This window comes from Penicillium soppii (genome assembly GCF_028829465.1).
Source record: "Penicillium soppii strain IBT 18220 chromosome Unknown utg000005l, whole genome shotgun sequence".
Lineage (NCBI taxonomy): Eukaryota > Fungi > Ascomycota > Eurotiomycetes > Eurotiales > Aspergillaceae > Penicillium > Penicillium soppii.
In genome coordinates, this window is record NW_026643235.1 from 3,616,825 (window position 1) to 3,633,342 (window position 16,518).

At 45.9% G+C, this 16,518-nt stretch overlaps 6 protein-coding genes across 6 annotated transcripts; 2 read left to right on the forward strand and 4 right to left on the reverse strand.

The window, feature by feature from the left end:
- Positions 1–1,532: 1,532 nt before the first annotated feature.
- N7529_006825 (Dyp-type peroxidase) lies at positions 1,533–3,613 on the reverse strand (the record flags this gene model as incomplete). Its single annotated transcript, XM_057242352.1, has 8 exons — positions 1,533–1,789; positions 1,846–2,151; positions 2,218–2,297; positions 2,354–2,479; positions 2,547–2,645; positions 2,697–2,986; positions 3,050–3,515; positions 3,570–3,613. The coding sequence occupies 8 exons, from the start codon at positions 3,611–3,613 to the stop codon at positions 1,533–1,535; spliced, it is 1,668 nt and encodes a 555-aa protein (XP_057097711.1).
- Positions 3,614–7,526: 3,913 nt separating this feature from the next.
- Positions 7,527–8,630, reverse strand: N7529_006826 (uncharacterized protein; the record flags this gene model as incomplete). Its single annotated transcript, XM_057242353.1, has 1 exon — positions 7,527–8,630. The coding sequence occupies one exon, from the start codon at positions 8,628–8,630 to the stop codon at positions 7,527–7,529; it is 1,104 nt and encodes a 367-aa protein (XP_057097712.1).
- A 30-nt stretch (positions 8,631–8,660) lies between these two features.
- On the reverse strand, positions 8,661–9,164 carry N7529_006827 (iron-containing redox enzyme family protein; the record flags this gene model as incomplete). Its single annotated transcript, XM_057242354.1, has 1 exon — positions 8,661–9,164. One exon carries the CDS (start codon positions 9,162–9,164, stop codon positions 8,661–8,663), a length of 504 nt encoding a protein of 167 aa, XP_057097713.1.
- A 21-nt stretch (positions 9,165–9,185) lies between these two features.
- Positions 9,186–9,779, reverse strand: N7529_006828 (uncharacterized protein; the record flags this gene model as incomplete). Its single annotated transcript, XM_057242355.1, has 1 exon — positions 9,186–9,779. The coding sequence occupies one exon, from the start codon at positions 9,777–9,779 to the stop codon at positions 9,186–9,188; it is 594 nt and encodes a 197-aa protein (XP_057097714.1).
- Positions 9,780–10,819: 1,040 nt separating this feature from the next.
- N7529_006829 (Major facilitator superfamily domain general substrate transporter) lies at positions 10,820–12,710 on the forward strand (the record flags this gene model as incomplete). The annotated part of the gene is made up of 8 exons (XM_057242356.1): positions 10,820–10,952; positions 11,021–11,157; positions 11,211–11,293; positions 11,347–11,444; positions 11,510–11,630; positions 11,687–12,062; positions 12,111–12,241; positions 12,311–12,710. The coding sequence occupies 8 exons, from the start codon at positions 10,820–10,822 to the stop codon at positions 12,708–12,710; spliced, it is 1,479 nt and encodes a 492-aa protein (XP_057097715.1).
- A 2,054-nt stretch (positions 12,711–14,764) lies between these two features.
- On the forward strand, positions 14,765–15,229 carry N7529_006830 (ankyrin repeat containing protein; the record flags this gene model as incomplete). Its single annotated transcript, XM_057242357.1, has 1 exon — positions 14,765–15,229. One exon carries the CDS (start codon positions 14,765–14,767, stop codon positions 15,227–15,229), a length of 465 nt encoding a protein of 154 aa, XP_057097716.1.
- Between the last annotated feature and the right edge of the window lie 1,289 nt (positions 15,230–16,518).

Genomic DNA, 16,518 nt, shown 5'->3' on the forward strand with positions numbered 1-16,518 from the left:
TACAGAATGGTAGCATTTGACTTTGTATTCAGTGCTGGGAGACCCAAGGTCACGAAACCCAAATTAATAACCAAACAAGATTATCGGTCTTCCACACCGCTGCTTTATTTTACCAAACCGGTAGATAGTTCTGTTGATCTAATTGCGTGCATCCTACCTTGCCTCAGTTGTCCCCACCAAGAGAATTGACGAATCAGATTAAAGTAGTATCCAAAACATCGGAGGCTAGGGCAAAAAGGTACGGCCCGCACGGCAGACGAGGCTTGGGGGCCCGAGCGAGAATTCAAAATGTACCGGCGTAAATGTCACTTGGCCTAGTAATCCGACTCCTTACCCCACTATGAATTTTACCTGCAATATACTAGAATGTAAAGAGTTGGTGAGATCCGTTGTTAGGTCTTCAAAACTTTTGCTCCTATCTCCTTCCCGTATGCCATAGGCTGGGGAATGATCTAGGCCCTCGTTTTAGTGGACGAGGCGAGGCGAAGGCTGGCCCCGTTGTAACATGAAGGCTGGGAGTGTAAATTCCACAACTCATGCACATGTGGAATGTAGAGTGGATCAATCCACATAATGGTTACACTACCTTCGAAGTCATCACTGCCAATACTCTCTCAATCTGACGTACTGCCGTCAAGTTATGTTTCTTTATTCATTTTCTTTTGATTTGTGTGTTAGTTCTTCTTTCCTTGAGTTGTCCCCGGGACTGGGAAGATTGGAAAGGGGGATGGGCTTGGATACAACACTTGAACGGTGTAAATTCCATGTTAATATCCAATGGATGGGCCAATGCTTTATACCATTATGTAGAAATACACAACATCATTTGAAACATACGACATACTATTGGCCTCTCTGTTAATGTAGTCTTCCAAGGTTTTACCTATTTCTTTTTGTTCTGTAGTGGGGAAACAGCCGCGCACAACTCAAACTCGGGTATCAAGGCTGCCCATGAGATTAGGCGTACATGTTTCCGGCGTAAGGACTCATTCTCACCTCACTGTAAACCGTCAATAATGACGACTACACATCAGGAAAGTTTTGGTTGGGTGCTACATAATTCGTTGCAGCAAAGTACGGTAGATACAGTACGTCTCGGGAGTTCATGACAACTCGCCAGGGCTTCCGAAACGTTCAAGTTTCGACTACTCAAGTGCTGGTTCATGTTTACATATTGATACCCCAAGCATTGAGCGTGGAAATTTGAGCAATTTGGACACAGCGAAAGATCAATGTCATGATATTTTATTTAATTTTCTGACTCAACCCCCGAAATCGAAACAAATCACATGGGCATTCATGGAGATAATATCTTCTATACATTTTCTTTTTAGTCGGCGTAATAACCTTCGTAAATGGCATTCGTTGGTAAAATAGGAGCAAATTCAAACTGTCAGATGGATGCAGCGCTCCCCGGACACACCTAAGCTGCTTCTGCTCCTTCCCCAGGACTCTCAGCAAACCACATCACACTATCTTACCATCAGGTGGCAACATGGTGACAGTAGGTGTCAAGGTGATTGGTATTTGAACTAATTAGCCCCGGACATCATGCGAAGAAGCGACAGAGATGGTGTGAAAAAGTAATCTCCGCCCTGTGCCTCGACGAAAGACGGGAACACAATCTGGTTGTGCTCTCCCTTACCATCGGTGATGCTGAAGGTCAACTTCGTGTCATCTTCTTGCTTAGTAGATGGAAGTGTCTGGCCAATAACAGGATCCTGTCCCGGAAGAATGCCTCCGGTGTACTTTTCTTTCTTATTCGGAAAGTTATCCGGGTTGCACCACTCTTGAATATGGAGTCAGCGGCCTGATAGAAACTTTCGAAGACAAGGCATGGCTTACTGTTTTTGATGAATGAGAAGCCATTGTTAAGGCTGGTTTGGTAGCAAACGAACATAAGGCCACGATCTTGTGTCGTCTTATGAGGCTCAGTTTTAGGATCATGATCCGGTCCATAGGGAAGACCGCGACGCATGATGTCGAACTTGTCCACGTTGCCCACATCGATTCGAGGCTTGGTCTTGCGAATGTGTGATGCAAATGGGCACTTGAGCTGGCTCTTTGGATCAAAGTCAAAGTCGTTGAACTTTGCCGCGCCCTCCTTAGGAAAGAGCTCGTCGCTATCGGGATACAGCTCAACAGGTGCTCCTGGCATTGGAAATATATCTTAGCACATTGTACAGAAGTTCAATATTGTCTCGGCTTGCATCTTACCGCTTTTCCAGCGTCCCATCAACCGAGCGCCGAACTGCTCCGGAGTGAAGTGGAGTTTTTCGGCCTGTTCCACGATGTAACTAGAAATTATAGCGTTAAAGGGGCTTCAAACACGAGACAGAAAAGGACCACTTACTCGTTCCACTCTGGCACGAGCTGTTTGATTCTTCGAACAACCTGGATACTTCCGTTTCTGGCCCACTCGGGGTGCTGCATCCCTGGTTCATTATCCATCTCCCCGTCGTGTCCAAAAATGATGACACTAGAAAATATAAATATTTTGATCTGCCCAGGTGAATGACCTTGGATGACTATGAATTTCAACTTACCCGGGACGAGTGGGGATTTTGCGAGCCCCTTTTGCCTTGAGGTCTTCATCATCGAAGCCTGTTAGGAGTGGCTGCGAAATTCCATCCAAATAGCCAAAGCTAAGTTGCGATTAGCTTAAAGTTCTCTCAGTTTCAGAATCTTGAATTTACTGCTCATGGCCCCTTTGATCACCTGACCTTTCTTGGCCATCCAGGGTCGCGACGTGACGGCATCCTTGCTTGTCGCCTAGGTAGTTGTGGCTCAGATAGGCCACTTTGTCCTGCACTTCTTCTTTGGTACCACAAACGATGACCAACCCATCGACCTTGCTAGGAGTTGAGTTCTCGACATCCTTCAAGAATTCTTTCCGCCAATTTTTCTCTGTATCTCTACCTTCGCTCATCATGTCCTGTTGCATGCCTTTAATGTACAGGTCGTCCATGAAATCTTCATTCCACAGCTAACGAGATTGAAATGATTAGACTTTGACGCTAGATGCAGGAAGGTCAATGATCCCATTTACCTTGTTCACACCCACGTGGGTGAAAGAGATGTTAACCTGGGCTAGGCCCATATGGCTCTTGGATCCTTTAGATCTCGGGATATCCTTTGCATCTTTCGGGACAAGATGTCCGAAGACCTCAAATGGGAACTTCGCCACGCCAATGGTGACATCCAGCGCAGTATTCGCCAAACTGCCCACGATATCAATCCCGGAGTTTGCCATTGAGGCCCCGCTTTCCACTACATCGCCCAAGATGCCGAAGAAACCACCCCCTCCGGTGCTCCGAGTTTTCTTCTTCGTTTGTTCTTCGGCTTTATTCTCGGCTTCTGCCGCCTTGAGCTTCTGGATGGTATAGCGATGAGCCATGGCATGGGTGGAACTAGTGATCTGTTCATCCGCAAGCTTTTTCAGGACGGGTTTGAAGAGCGCAGGATTCTCGATGCTGAAGAAGTAAAACACTTGGTACTTTTTCGACAAACCTGGCCTAGGTTCAAGTCAGCACTCATGTCCTTGTTAGTTTCCAGACTCGAAAACTGACCATATATCTCCTTGGATATTGTCGTAATCCTCTTTGGCAACCATCTTGATGATTCTTTATCGGGACCTTTGAGCTTGATAGATGATAGAAGAGAAGTGCAACGAGGATGAAGAAGACATGATTTGAACGTGCCAGGATGGACAATTTATAACTTACCCAGCGGTGCTAATAAATCACTCTCTATGCGTGAGAACTCCAGCGAGCCATAGGCCTTACAAGGTAAGTAATGAATCGTGTATTGTTGAATTCATTGTATCGTTAGGAAGATGCAACATTGGAGGCCCAATCACAGCCTCTATCTCCAGTACTAGTAGCTACGCTTACTTCCGCATGCAGAATAAGTCAATCAACCTCAGTGAATTGTCGTACAAAATGTGCCCAGACTCGACCTGCCTATGCTAATGACCAAAAGAAAAGTACATAATAAGCAGTGTGGTTGCGGTGTAGCTGGATCTACAATGTCATGACGTGGATAGTCTATTACTTCGACTACTGCAGATGAAGCTACCGACACACCGCTATCGTTTGATGACGACTTAGACTCCATGCATTGCATCCGACCTACCTAGGCATGATTGCGAGCTAAGTCTGACGGGTCCCAGGAGCGCGTTGTAATATGATGCTACTGTGTCGGGTTTATTGGATCAACAAGGTTAGGCGCCTTCAGCCACTTAACAGGCGACAATCCACTTAGAAAACTACCTGTATATTTGACCTGGTGTACATAACCGATGCTCTTGGAAGAGCAATATTCAAGCGTGGGAGTTCTTGAGGTTAGTATCCTTAGGTCCACTTCTTCAGTAGTTGGGTACTTCCATTAAAGAGTGCCTTATACGGCCAGATCAAGTACCACGGACTTACAGCTAAACCGATTATCGCCGACCAGCTGCATACACGAATATCACGTTCATTAGCATGTCTTTTGGAACTTGAAAGCTGTTTAGAAGATTCGACCAGCTGATAGAATTTCTCTGCAGCTACACCGCAAAGATGGAACTTGAGCCGAACATCTCCGCGGCCTGCCTCTAAAGATGGATCCTTCATCAAATGAACATCGTTTCCCCTCAGAATGCTGCATTGAGAGATATATTGGTGGACGTAGTAGCCCCCATGGGGTGACACAGCATTTCTACATAGGTCCTATTCGCGTCCCTGCATAAAACCTTGCGACCCAACAGCCGGACCGTGCGAGATATGCCGAGCAGCAAGGAGAGGGTCAAAGTACCTACAATAGTCACATATGCAACCATACATCACATGCAGTGATAATATCTGAACAGTAAACTATTTTCACCACTTACTTGACGCTTTGTTAATTGTAAACTGTGTCAATAAACAATTTTTGACTTCTGAAGATGACACTTCAGAGATCGGAGATTTAACATTCTTACTAGTTAAAACTATGTATATACCACCTGGGCAGGAGGCTGAGCGTTTCAAAGCTTGAAGGTCCCATTGTCTCAAGACCACATGTGTACCATTGAAGACCCTAAACCACTCCATGTAGAAGTTGACGCATGCATGTGAAATTCAGATTTGGCTAACTCTGTGTTAAATCTCATGATATAACGTAACCGGACACCGAGCGTCTGCTCACGTGTTGGATGTTCTGGCCTTTGCCATAATGCAGGAGTCGACCAAGACTCTCTATCAACTTCTAGCCGAAGAAAGGGAAGGTATCGCCTTCTAATTCTAAACGGACATAGCAGCTATCTTACGCCGCATTTCGATCAAATTTACGTTGAAAATGCCATCATTCCGATCTGTATGCCAGAGCATTTATCTCATTTTTTACAGCCTCTCGATATAGGCTGTTTTAGGGTAATCAAGCGGGCATATAGTAAGGTGATCGAGGCGCAGGCGAAACTCCATCGGGTCCGTGTCGATAAAATCGATTTTTTGAAGGCATATCAGGCGGCGAGGAATAAAGCATTCAAGCCAGGAACTATTGTGAATAGCTTCGCTAGTACTGGCCTCGTTCCATTTGATCCTGAACGCGTTCTATCGAAGCTTAATATACGTCTTACTACACCTCTACGTCCGACTAGCTAGGGAAGCTATAAAAGCAATTCGAGCAAAGACTTCACTCCGAGAACATCTCATACTATAAGGGATATAAGCAGACAGGCAGCACCTATTCGAGAACTCGCAAAAGAACAGTCTCAGCATCTAGATGATGCTATTGATCAATTGGAAAGAGGATTCAATTTGGCTCTTCATAACTATACAATTGAGCACCAGCAAAGTCAGGAGTTGCTTGCCGCTAATGCAAAGGTCACGCGCAAAAAAGCGCAGACGACAGCTCAAATAGCATATGAAGGAGTCCATTAGTTGAGTAAGCTATATCGCGTTTTGTTGCTGAGAGAGAGGTCGAAGAAGCGAGATCTGATCAAGCCGGCGGGGCATCGCCGATGCCGAATCCGACCAATAAGAGGCGCGCACCGCGATGCAGTCGTTGTAAAACGCCTGGATACAAGAGAGATAGATGCCCAGAGAGGTCTGAATAACTTCATTTTAATTGAATTGGCGTTGTGGTTGAACAAAATGAAAATTAGTAGTAGGTAAATTGGGTGGGTGCACCACTCGGTGTCCGATTACGTTATACAGGTGCCAAGGAACTGCAGTTTCGGGCCAATCAAGGCTAACACATCATGGCATGCCTGGAAAAAAGCTGAAAAGGCCCGTGTGGTGGCCGCACGCTCAAGGGTGACACTCACCTGTTCTGGCACCGACACAAACACCAACTTCTGGCTGTAGCTAAGCCACATAAGCAAATTGGGAGTTAGTTGAGTTGGTTTTATCTGTCGATTCACGGTTTTTATTGACAAGGAAGAGACGGGAAAATAACTTCCGCCAGTTTGGGCATTGTTCCGCCACCCGTGAGAATTCAGCCTGCCTCCAAAAGGCCAATGCGGGACGGCCGAGTCACCACACGGCAATCTTCATTTCGCTACTCGGATCTTCCCCACAGCACAACGTAGAACCCACACAGAGGCCACACATTGTATGTAGATACATGCAGAATAAATGCAGACTGGATCTCTTCATTCTACTAGACAACACCATACGTGTGCATATACGAAGCTCAGGCCTGAAGCGCTTATGATCCACACCGCTCATCATATTTACCGGCTCAAGTTCCTGGTCTACTGCCCAGGCATTCCTGGACAATACGGATCGCTAAACCTATCGCTGGTTTTTTTTCCTTTTTAAGTTCACTTCACTGGCATGAGCGTTGTCAAGTTGCTTCAGGCCTTGCTTGTCTTTCGGACCTCGGGAGTACGCTACCTTAGACTTAGTTGCCCAAGTGCGGGAAGTTCAACTTGCACCACGGGATACCATTGTACTCGCCTTCAAAAAAAAAACCCGCGCAAACATAAAGAAATTGGTAACAAGGAAGTAGATCGCAAGGTTACGTAATGAAAGACGCTCCGAAAGGGGGCAAATATCATCCCGGAGGACGAAGCAACTTCTACGTGTCACATTGATATCATGATCACGGACTCTTGTTATGCAGCTATACTATGTCCCTCCGTAGCCTTCCAACTAAATTCGGTTTTCACTAGGTTTCAAAGATGAGCTATTTGCTATCTGTTGCTGCAGGACGAGAAAATTCCAGATTCAATAGCCTCCCCAGATTGGAAATGGCGTATCTTGGCTTAGAGTTGTGGAAGTCTCTCGGAGATATCATGCAAGGAAATCTTGTATTTAGCTTTACGGAATTCATTTCCATATCGGGTTGGTGAATTTATGCTATCTCAAGTGATAGATTGAAGATTGTCACCTTGTGCCACCATCTACAATTCGAATCTATGCTGTGCAATGACTGCAGGCGCCACTCAGTCAGGCTACGGTTACGCTCCAGCAGAACACGAAAGGTTTGTTTGACCTGAAAGAAACCGAATATATTCTCTATAAATAATGCAACCAGGACCACAAGGCAAGGCCGCTTCCTAATTATTTCTCCTCGATTTCTGCATATTGACCTTGACACAATCGCCAATCTCTGATTTTGCCATAGCATACCCACGCGAATAATCCAGGAGCAAATTCCCACAATGTGGATATGTGTTGCCGGCACTCTTGCAAATAGTGGTACTGTCGACAGAAAAGAGCCTGCAAATGGACGCAACTTTCCGGCGAAACCAGTCCAGCGCCAGGGGCTTCTGCGATGACCCCCTGGAGCTCAACCAGAGCCGCGGAGATACCAAGTAGAATACCCAAAATTTGGAGTGGTTTTGAAGACAGCTGAAGCATCTTGTCTGCGAATCTAGAGGGCCAACGAGCGAGGAGCATCGCCAGATCAGGGGGAACAGGCAAAGAGGCTCGTTTAATCATCTCCAGGCCGATTCCAACAATACCATTGTCTTCTTCGGTGTGTGACTCATATATCCCTGTGACCATCGTATGCTCCATCTCAAACTCAAGTTGAGCTCGTAACAAGCGCACCACTGCGCAACCCATTGGGTCTGCGGTCCTCCCCGGAGAGTATACAAAGGACTCCAGGAGACTGCACTGAGAGAACCAAATAGGCAGCAACAGTAGTAAACTAAGATCACCCGCACTGAATTCCCACTGGGCTGATAATTGCGGGTGGTGGAGCAAAGGTGCAATCTCATCTGTCAGGTCTGTGGAATCCGATGATCCAGATAATGCCTGAGGCGTACTCGAGTTTCTGCAGCCCCGGCAATTGGCGGCCTCTGAAAGACCAACAAACTCAAAATAAAACGGAATGCGGTGTGGTCTTAGAGAATCGATCCATTGTTGCAGAGTAGTGAGCTCTTCCCTTGTAAAGGTGCCAAACATTATACCTCCCCAACGGAGTTCTTTCACCAACCTGCTCTTGTTGCTGTCACCCGGATGAATCCATGGCTTTGAAGTGGTTAGAGCTTGGAGAAAATTCACTTGCCATTTCTCGTCTAGCAAGCTACTTGGGCTCATCCAGTCATCTAGAGAGCGATTGTCAATCTTTGCTTTGCATCCGGCGTGTATTCCTTGCGCAGCCTGAGCTTTGGCGTAAAATATCTTGCCCACCCTGGATTCAAGCTGGCCACAGGGCATAGAATCAAGTTTTGGAGGGATGTCTGCCGTCTAAGTCTCTTCAGAACCCAGCCATTCACTCAAGACGTATCCTGCCTGAATCCGCCGCCACGCAGTATGAGCGGCTTCTTTACCATCCATTTCCGATATTTTTCGTATGTAATCAACCACGCATTCCAGCGACATAACAGCATGACCAGAATGGCTGTTGTCAATGGACACATGAAGCATGAAGTAGTATGGATCGAGTCCAACTTCTGATAGCTCCTTTGTTGCCTGCATTGTATCCAGCTGAAGCATTTCGAAGTGCATGGTAAACCCCAGTATTTCCGGGAAAAAGTCTTCCGAAAACCGGGCGATCATCAATTGAGCTGCAGCCGCTCTCCAATACTTGATGCTGCTGAAATTCCATCTAGGATGAAGAATTTCCTTTGTCGTTGGGGAGGCTAATTCCGGCTCGAAGGTCCTTAAAAGGTCCTCATAGATGTAAACATGGTGCTGATGAAGATTCCCATCACCTAGCTCCTCAGTGAACACCTGCCAAATTTTCTTCATGATTGGACGCAAGGCAAATGGTCAAGTGATTTTGTTCAAGTGACCCAGCCAAGCCCCATCGACCAGCTTCAACGGTGCAATCTTCCTCAACCATAACTCTGCATCCTGTCGGTTGCGAACCAATTGCCGAGGGCCACCCAAGTCTCTTTGCGCGATATATTGTGCGTATCGATCCGTGACATCCTTCTGATGATCTTGGAGAAACTGGGAAAGTTCTTCTTTGTTGAAAGTCTCCAATGATAGGATACTGGGATGAGACTCTCTTTTTGTATAGTTGCTCAATGCTTCGGACAGTAGGAACAAGATTGCTTGTCGTCCAAGTGCTGAAACCTCCGGATTGTACTCCTCATTCTGCAGTTTGAAAAGGAGATTCTTATAAAATTCCAGCTCTTGGAATCCTGATTCCTTGGCAATCGGTTTGACGGCTGAGGGGATAAAGGTCAACTTCCTTAAGAAGTGAAGGGGTGTTCGCCGAGGTGGTTGACGTTCCTGAGATTTCCAAATTCGGTAAAGACAAGATGCGGCGGTAGCGAGTAAGAGGATGGCGGTTATCTTCAAGATTGGTGAAGGTAGGAAGGAAGCAAGCAGTATTTCATAGTTGAAATCCATCGTCATTTTAGGGTGAATCCGAAGGCTGTATACAGTGGAGAAGGGGAGAGCTAGAAGGCATTCACTTATTTCAATACGAATCCCTCTTTTCAGATCGCATTGGGTCCGACAGTGACCCTTGCGATGATTTACCTAAGCAAGGTACCGGTTGCATGTACGTCTCCATTTTCATGGGCCTTGAGGTTACACCAAGTCCCGCACGCTCAGCTTGTGTAGCTACCTACGCACGCCGCCACTTTTCTTTTTTTCTTTTTTTTTGGAACCGAATTCCGTGCTTGGCCTGTAGGAATGGGAACTATCGATCTACAGGTAGCAAATACAGTGATTCTTGACATCGGCTTGACCAGTACACGCTGCGCAAACCTTTGCTGGATCCACCGCCAAGACATGAACGCTGATCATTAATTGAGACATCATCTTCGTTGAATGCAGTGGAATATATATCGATGGTAATTGCACACCATGCAGGAAATGCTACGTCAGCTCTCTTGTTCGAGGCCCACTGTATTTAGAATCGCTGCTAAGGCCTTAGCAGTGGTAACCAGAGAGAGTTTCCTGGCGGGTACTGGCTAAGCTCATTTCAAGAACGACTGCACATGCATATGTAAAAGACATTCTCTGTAGTATTATTAGTCGAACTGAGTGAAAAAAGAGTAGCCCTTGAATGACTAGGGAATCTCAATATTACGGACGACGAACAAAGTTTGTCGGTACTGAGTGGAATGCTAAGACGGTAACGGAACGGCCCGTACTGAATGGAATGCTAAGGCCGTAACAAAGGGCCCGTAATCGGCCTGTTGTATAAATTACCATTTATTATGGACCCGGGCATAGTTGGTTGTGGTGGCGGTTCTTGATAATTGGTATTTCATGTATGGGATCGGCTATGTCATTGCACTGCGGCTGAATTTGCTTTTTAGTGCTTTGGCAATCTAGTCTTTACACGAAACTGCTGCGATTCAATTCCTGCCTCGTTGAATCTGCATATCTCCGACGTTCATTGACAAAGTCTTCCTCCAATCCATCCTCCTCCACGCCATCTTGAAATGATCGATGAAAATACGCCACTGGCTGGGCCTCAGTTATTCTCGGAATACAGTGCCACGGCTGAACAGGATACAGAATCAAGAGAAGAAGCACCCCCTATCGATCGCGTCTTTATTTCAATTGCTTTGCTAGGTACCCAGGTCCACCCTTGCCTTGAAATGCTCCCTAGAATACTCTCGCTAACTACAAGCCACCGATAGGAATATTTCTCGCGTCTGCAGATGATTCTTTTGTCTTAGCTACCCACGGCGAAATTGCCACCGACTTCAAGCAGGTTCCATTAGGGCCCTGGCTTATTTCAGCCTATAACCTTGGATTCATTACTACGCTTCCGTTGGTGTGTAAGCGCCGTGCGAAGATTATACCCGATTACATATCTGACAATATCAGTACGGAAAGCTCAGTGATGCATATGGGTACAAGTTGGTACTAATGATAGCCTATTTGATGTTCTCGCTTGGGTGTGCCATCACGTACGTTCCATACAAACCTTGTCATTCATATGACGTGACTAATTTTCCCCAAGGGGCGTTGCACCCTCAATTTGGCTTGTCATTGGAGGTAGATTTATAGCTGGCGTTGGGGCTTCTGGCATGACAGATCTCGTGAGCTTGATCATCAACGGTAAATCTTTGTACTCTTTGGTGTATTTTCTTGCCTAAAAAACACCGTTAACCAAACAAATGCAGATTTGGCCCCGCCGAGGCAAGTTGTAATGTTGCGCAGTTATTTTGGCATGACATTCCCTTTCGGGGTCAGCTGTGGAGCCTCTCTTGGTGGAATTCTTGTGGACGTCGTTGGCTGGAGATGGTAGGTTGATGCTCCTGTTTATTATATTTTGGCTGTTTTTAATGTGCATTATTCAGGTCCTTCCTCGTTCAAATCCCATTCGGCCTACTCTGCTTTTTCATTGCCATGTGGAGGCTACCAGAACCAAATCATAAATCAAACGCATCGCAAGATGGACCCGACTATACTGTGAACCGTGAACTAAATCTGTTCGGTGTATTCTCGTTGGGTATCTCTGTCGCCGCATTGACGTTACTGTGCCATTCCCTCGAAGGAGGAGATGGTACTACAATGGCTGTTATTTCCGCGACAGGTATATTATCTGCCGTCGCGTATGGATGGAATGAAAGATTCTGGACCGAAGCTCCGTTGGTGTCTTTGAATGTTATCAAGCATAACCGGATCTGGGCAATCTATCTGACGCAGTTCCTTGCTTCCTTTGCCACCTTTGGTGTAAGTCAACCCCAACATGTTCAAACCTCCCAACTAAGTATCAAAAAGCTTCTTTCCAATATCAGCGAGTTTTTCACGCGCACCACAAATGCTACGGCTTCTTTCAGTGGATCCACCTTCATTTCTGTAACGGTTGGCTGTGTTGTTGGATCTCCTATTTTCGGATTTCTGATACGACGGTAGGTAGAGCGGATGCTATAAACTAATACTACACATAAAGCCCAGACAATTGGCTAACGCCTCGACAGCACCGGCAAATACAAGGCATTGGCATTTACGTCTTGCGTTACTAGCCTTGTGGGTATTGGTCTGCTTATGCTTCGATGGTCGCAGGAACCCAAGCTCTGGGAACTTGGATACCTCTCTATTCATGCTGTCGGCCATACGGGGATCATTACCACCCTATTTGTTGCCATATCAGTGTCAGTTCCCAAGAATGCCGGATCCGGGGCAATCACTTCCTATTATTTGGCACAGCAGGTAGGAATGGTGGTGGGAGTAACGGCCACGGCAGTAATTACACGCAAAGTGTTCAGAAATGATCTCCTCGAAAAGTGCGCCATGGAGCCTAATGCAATTGAGGTAGGCGTCTCTGGTTTTGATTGGAATGGGTATCGCTGTCTCGGGAGACTAATGATAAACAGATGATTGAAAACATATTACGAGACAGTCGGTTTGCATTTACCCACTTGTCTGATAGACTTCAAGTGGTCGTCGCCGATAGTTACAGGCAAGCATTTCTTACTACGCCAGGTAGTTAAGCCTTATATTTCTCCATGTCCTATTATCTGCTTCTGACTTAGCAGTAGGGCTCTGCGCCGCATGCACGTTGCTTATTATTCCAGCTCTTTGGTGCATCCCACAGCTCTCTCTGGACTGATTGGACACCTGTTAGAACGGTCAAATTTGTACATTTCCATAAACTCATATAAATGACAACGGAGAGGAAGCATGGATATAGCTACCTATCTACGGACATGTTCTCCGCTAATAATGTTAGAAAATGAGAGCCTTCATGGTAGCCGAACATCAGAACAACCCAGATTTCCCAAAATTTGAAGCAGATATAAAGCAACAATTCCAATGGTGGTAATGTGTAGATTGTCATGGTTTTTGTAATTTCTTGTCTGTTAGCCAACTGTCGACTTTGTCGAGCCTACCAAATCAGGGCGAATCCTCTCATGACTAACATCACCCAAAAAACCCTCCCTCTCAGGAGCATTAATCTATTCTTATATTTTCTCTAATCCCTCTGTAGTGTAGGTAATTTATACTCGAAGTTGATGTATTTTGGTGTTAGTGAGAGGATGGGAGGGGGCAGAATCTGACTATCCTTTAATATCGGTTCCGACAGAGGCAGTATGCACTGGTCCTAGAATGAACCAATGAGGCCATTACTCAGTATATTAGACGTGTCTTATAAAATTGTGGTAGCAAAATGTCGTACACTAGGATTCTGCCAGACACATGCAACTAATCGGATAAACGATGAAGTCCAGTCGGGTTCTTTTTTAGGGCTCCGAAAGGAAAACGATTATTCGTGAATATTCATGAATATCTGCAAATATGAATAGTGTTGAGATAGGTAGTTGTAATAATCTTGCTAAGGTTACTATCGAAAGTGGAAAGGAACCCTGTCAAGTTATATGTCCATTGCTAGTCTCGCCATATAAGCTTTGATTACCGCGATACTCAACAAACAGTATAAATTGAATAATATGAAAATGAATAAGCCTGTTGAATATCACGGCGTCTAAGCTTATGGAGTGGATTAGGGTCGGGTTTATAAAGACGGGCTACCCCTCTTCTGTAAATAAATCAACTAGAATCACTCAGACAATCACTTATCTCAGCAGGTTATGAGCCGAGGTGGCGCAACCCTTAGGCCTGCAACTCGGCGACAGAAATTCAAACAGTCACCTTTCTGCTATCACCTACAGCTTAGCTTCCCCATCAAGTAATAACGTCATCAAATCAAAGATCTAACCACATTGACACAGTGACTTGGTGAAAGAGTATCGAAATCAAGAGTTCAAACCCTCTGGATGAGATGAAGTGGATGGACTTTTCTCCGCTAGAGAATCACAGATATCACACCATCACTGTCACTATCACACTATCACACTATCACTATCGCAGATATCACATCGTCGCGAGATATCACAGTGACGCCCACTGTGATTCGTCAAAGTGAAACGTCACCAAGACGGAAGGGAATTGAACCGTTTTGGTCAGCACGCCGACATTCAATTCCACACCGACATTCATTTTTTTGACCAATTCTACCACAATTTAATACAACAACATTCAATATGCCATGTGATCTCGAGAAGGGGTTAACCGAGGCCCTTGCTACCATATCAGGCCAAAAAAACTTTATTACGCGCTATTGCGCGTGATTTAGATATCAGCTATGATACAATTTGGGGTCGATTTCACGGTCGTAAACCCTGTAAATCGAACAAACCGGTCAATAAAGCTCTCAATCCGGTCCAAGAAGCTGCTTTAGTCCGATAGATACAGCAGCTTGATATGCTATATGCACCTTGTACGCTCCAGGAAATCGAACGTTGCGCTGCCGGGGAGATGTTGAGTTCTACAGCCAAGACCCAAAAGTCCAGCAACCCCTTTTGGTGGCTCTAGAATCCCGACAACATGAGATTTTTGAAATACTTTTGTGGGATTCTCGGGCCAATATTAAAATGAAGGACAACTTCGGCCGAACAATCCTGCATCTGGCTGTGATCTACGATGACCTTATCGCGGTTGCAAGGCTTGCGAGAGAGGAGCTTGTTGATGTCGATTGTCCCGAACATCTGGGGGAGACGCCCCTCATGTTGGCTGCGAAGCTACATGCCGGCGATCAGCCCAACAATGTCAAAATTTTCAAGTGTCTGCTCTCGCGGTCCAAGGCCATGGTAGATCAGCGAGAACAAAGAGGTCAATCCGTCCTCTCACATGCCGTGAATACGTCCAATACCGACCTAATCCAGTGTCTCAGCTCCCTCGCTTCGGACCAAGAACACCGGACAGCGATGGAATCACTCCACTGGCTCGAGCAAGGGCCAGAAGGCAGTTTGAAATCGTCAAAAGTTCAATCCCTGAAGCCAGCTAGCCACGCTGCAAGCAATATCTCTGCTCCAAGCATCTGCGAAGGGCAGCTATGAGATATAGAGGCCGTTAGGCAACGCTAACCATGACGCACTGGGAACCGGACAATTATTATTTGTTATGTATGCATATTATTCAGTCAGTATACATCACCGAGTTGGCCATTAGGTTCAATGTATATACCCAGAGCAACTCGTAAGTCCGGCCCTTCATCCGCCTCATGCCTAGAATTTCTGGTCGATCATTTACCAAGAGAAATTACCATGGCTCGTGGTCCCGGGCTGTTACATCTACAGCGGGTCTTGCGCCACGTGGGGTTTCTGGAAAGTGATTGACGCCTTCCAGAGCCACAGGCTGACATCTGTTTGGCCAGGCACGGTGGGACCGACTCGTATCCTCGGCCCGTTCCGCCCGCGGCGCCATGGCTCTTTTCGAATACAGAAAAGTTCTTACCGTCCGATGGGCTATAACCTATCACGTTGTTTCAAAAATTTTGCAAAAGAGAATATGCGATTAGGGTCTAATAAAAATGAATGAAAGCATGTTCCCAAGGGAAGTGAATGTGACCGAACGCAAAATGACGCATAGGGGCCAGGCCGACCGTTGATATGCACATGATGTGTTCATCGGGAGAGTTCCCTTCAATGTCAAGCCTCATGATAGCTTGTGTACTAAGCATTGCTAGTAGAGGCGGAATTTATTTTTCGATACTGCGTAAGGGGCTTACTGGTGAGGTCTAGTCGCGGAAATCCGCGGGCGGGGAAGCCGAGATTCGGTTGATCCCGATTACGAGGCGAATATGATAAGCGTTACGAAAAGCGGTGTTTTACTGTCTCCATTTATTTTTCTGACTGATCCGTTAGGCCAATTCGGGGTGGTGACTCGCAGAATTCTCAGGTATATCACTGATGACGCTCACAGAATGGGCGCAGGGTTTCATGAATCTAGGTTTAAGATACCTTTTCTTATATACTAAATTATTATATTTGCTATATATGCGTAACCTGTTCGACAATTACATTATTCAGAGATCGGTGCTATCCATAAGTGCGATAGTTTATAAAGTAAAGAAAGTCGGTCGCCAAGCATGTGCTTGAGCCAGGTACGCACGATCAGGACCCTATACTTTTACCACCTTGGTATTGTGGTATAAATACCGAACCTGTAATCTCACAATCTAGCAACAGGTTGCAAATGTACTGTCACACTCACATGCCCAGGTGTGCAGCACTTATGATATCTCTCAATACCGTATATAAATTCGGGACTAGTATATGTAGTACAACTAGTACTGCGGTGTAACCACGTATAGACCGCCAGCCGCCCCCTGGGCCTGCATTATTTA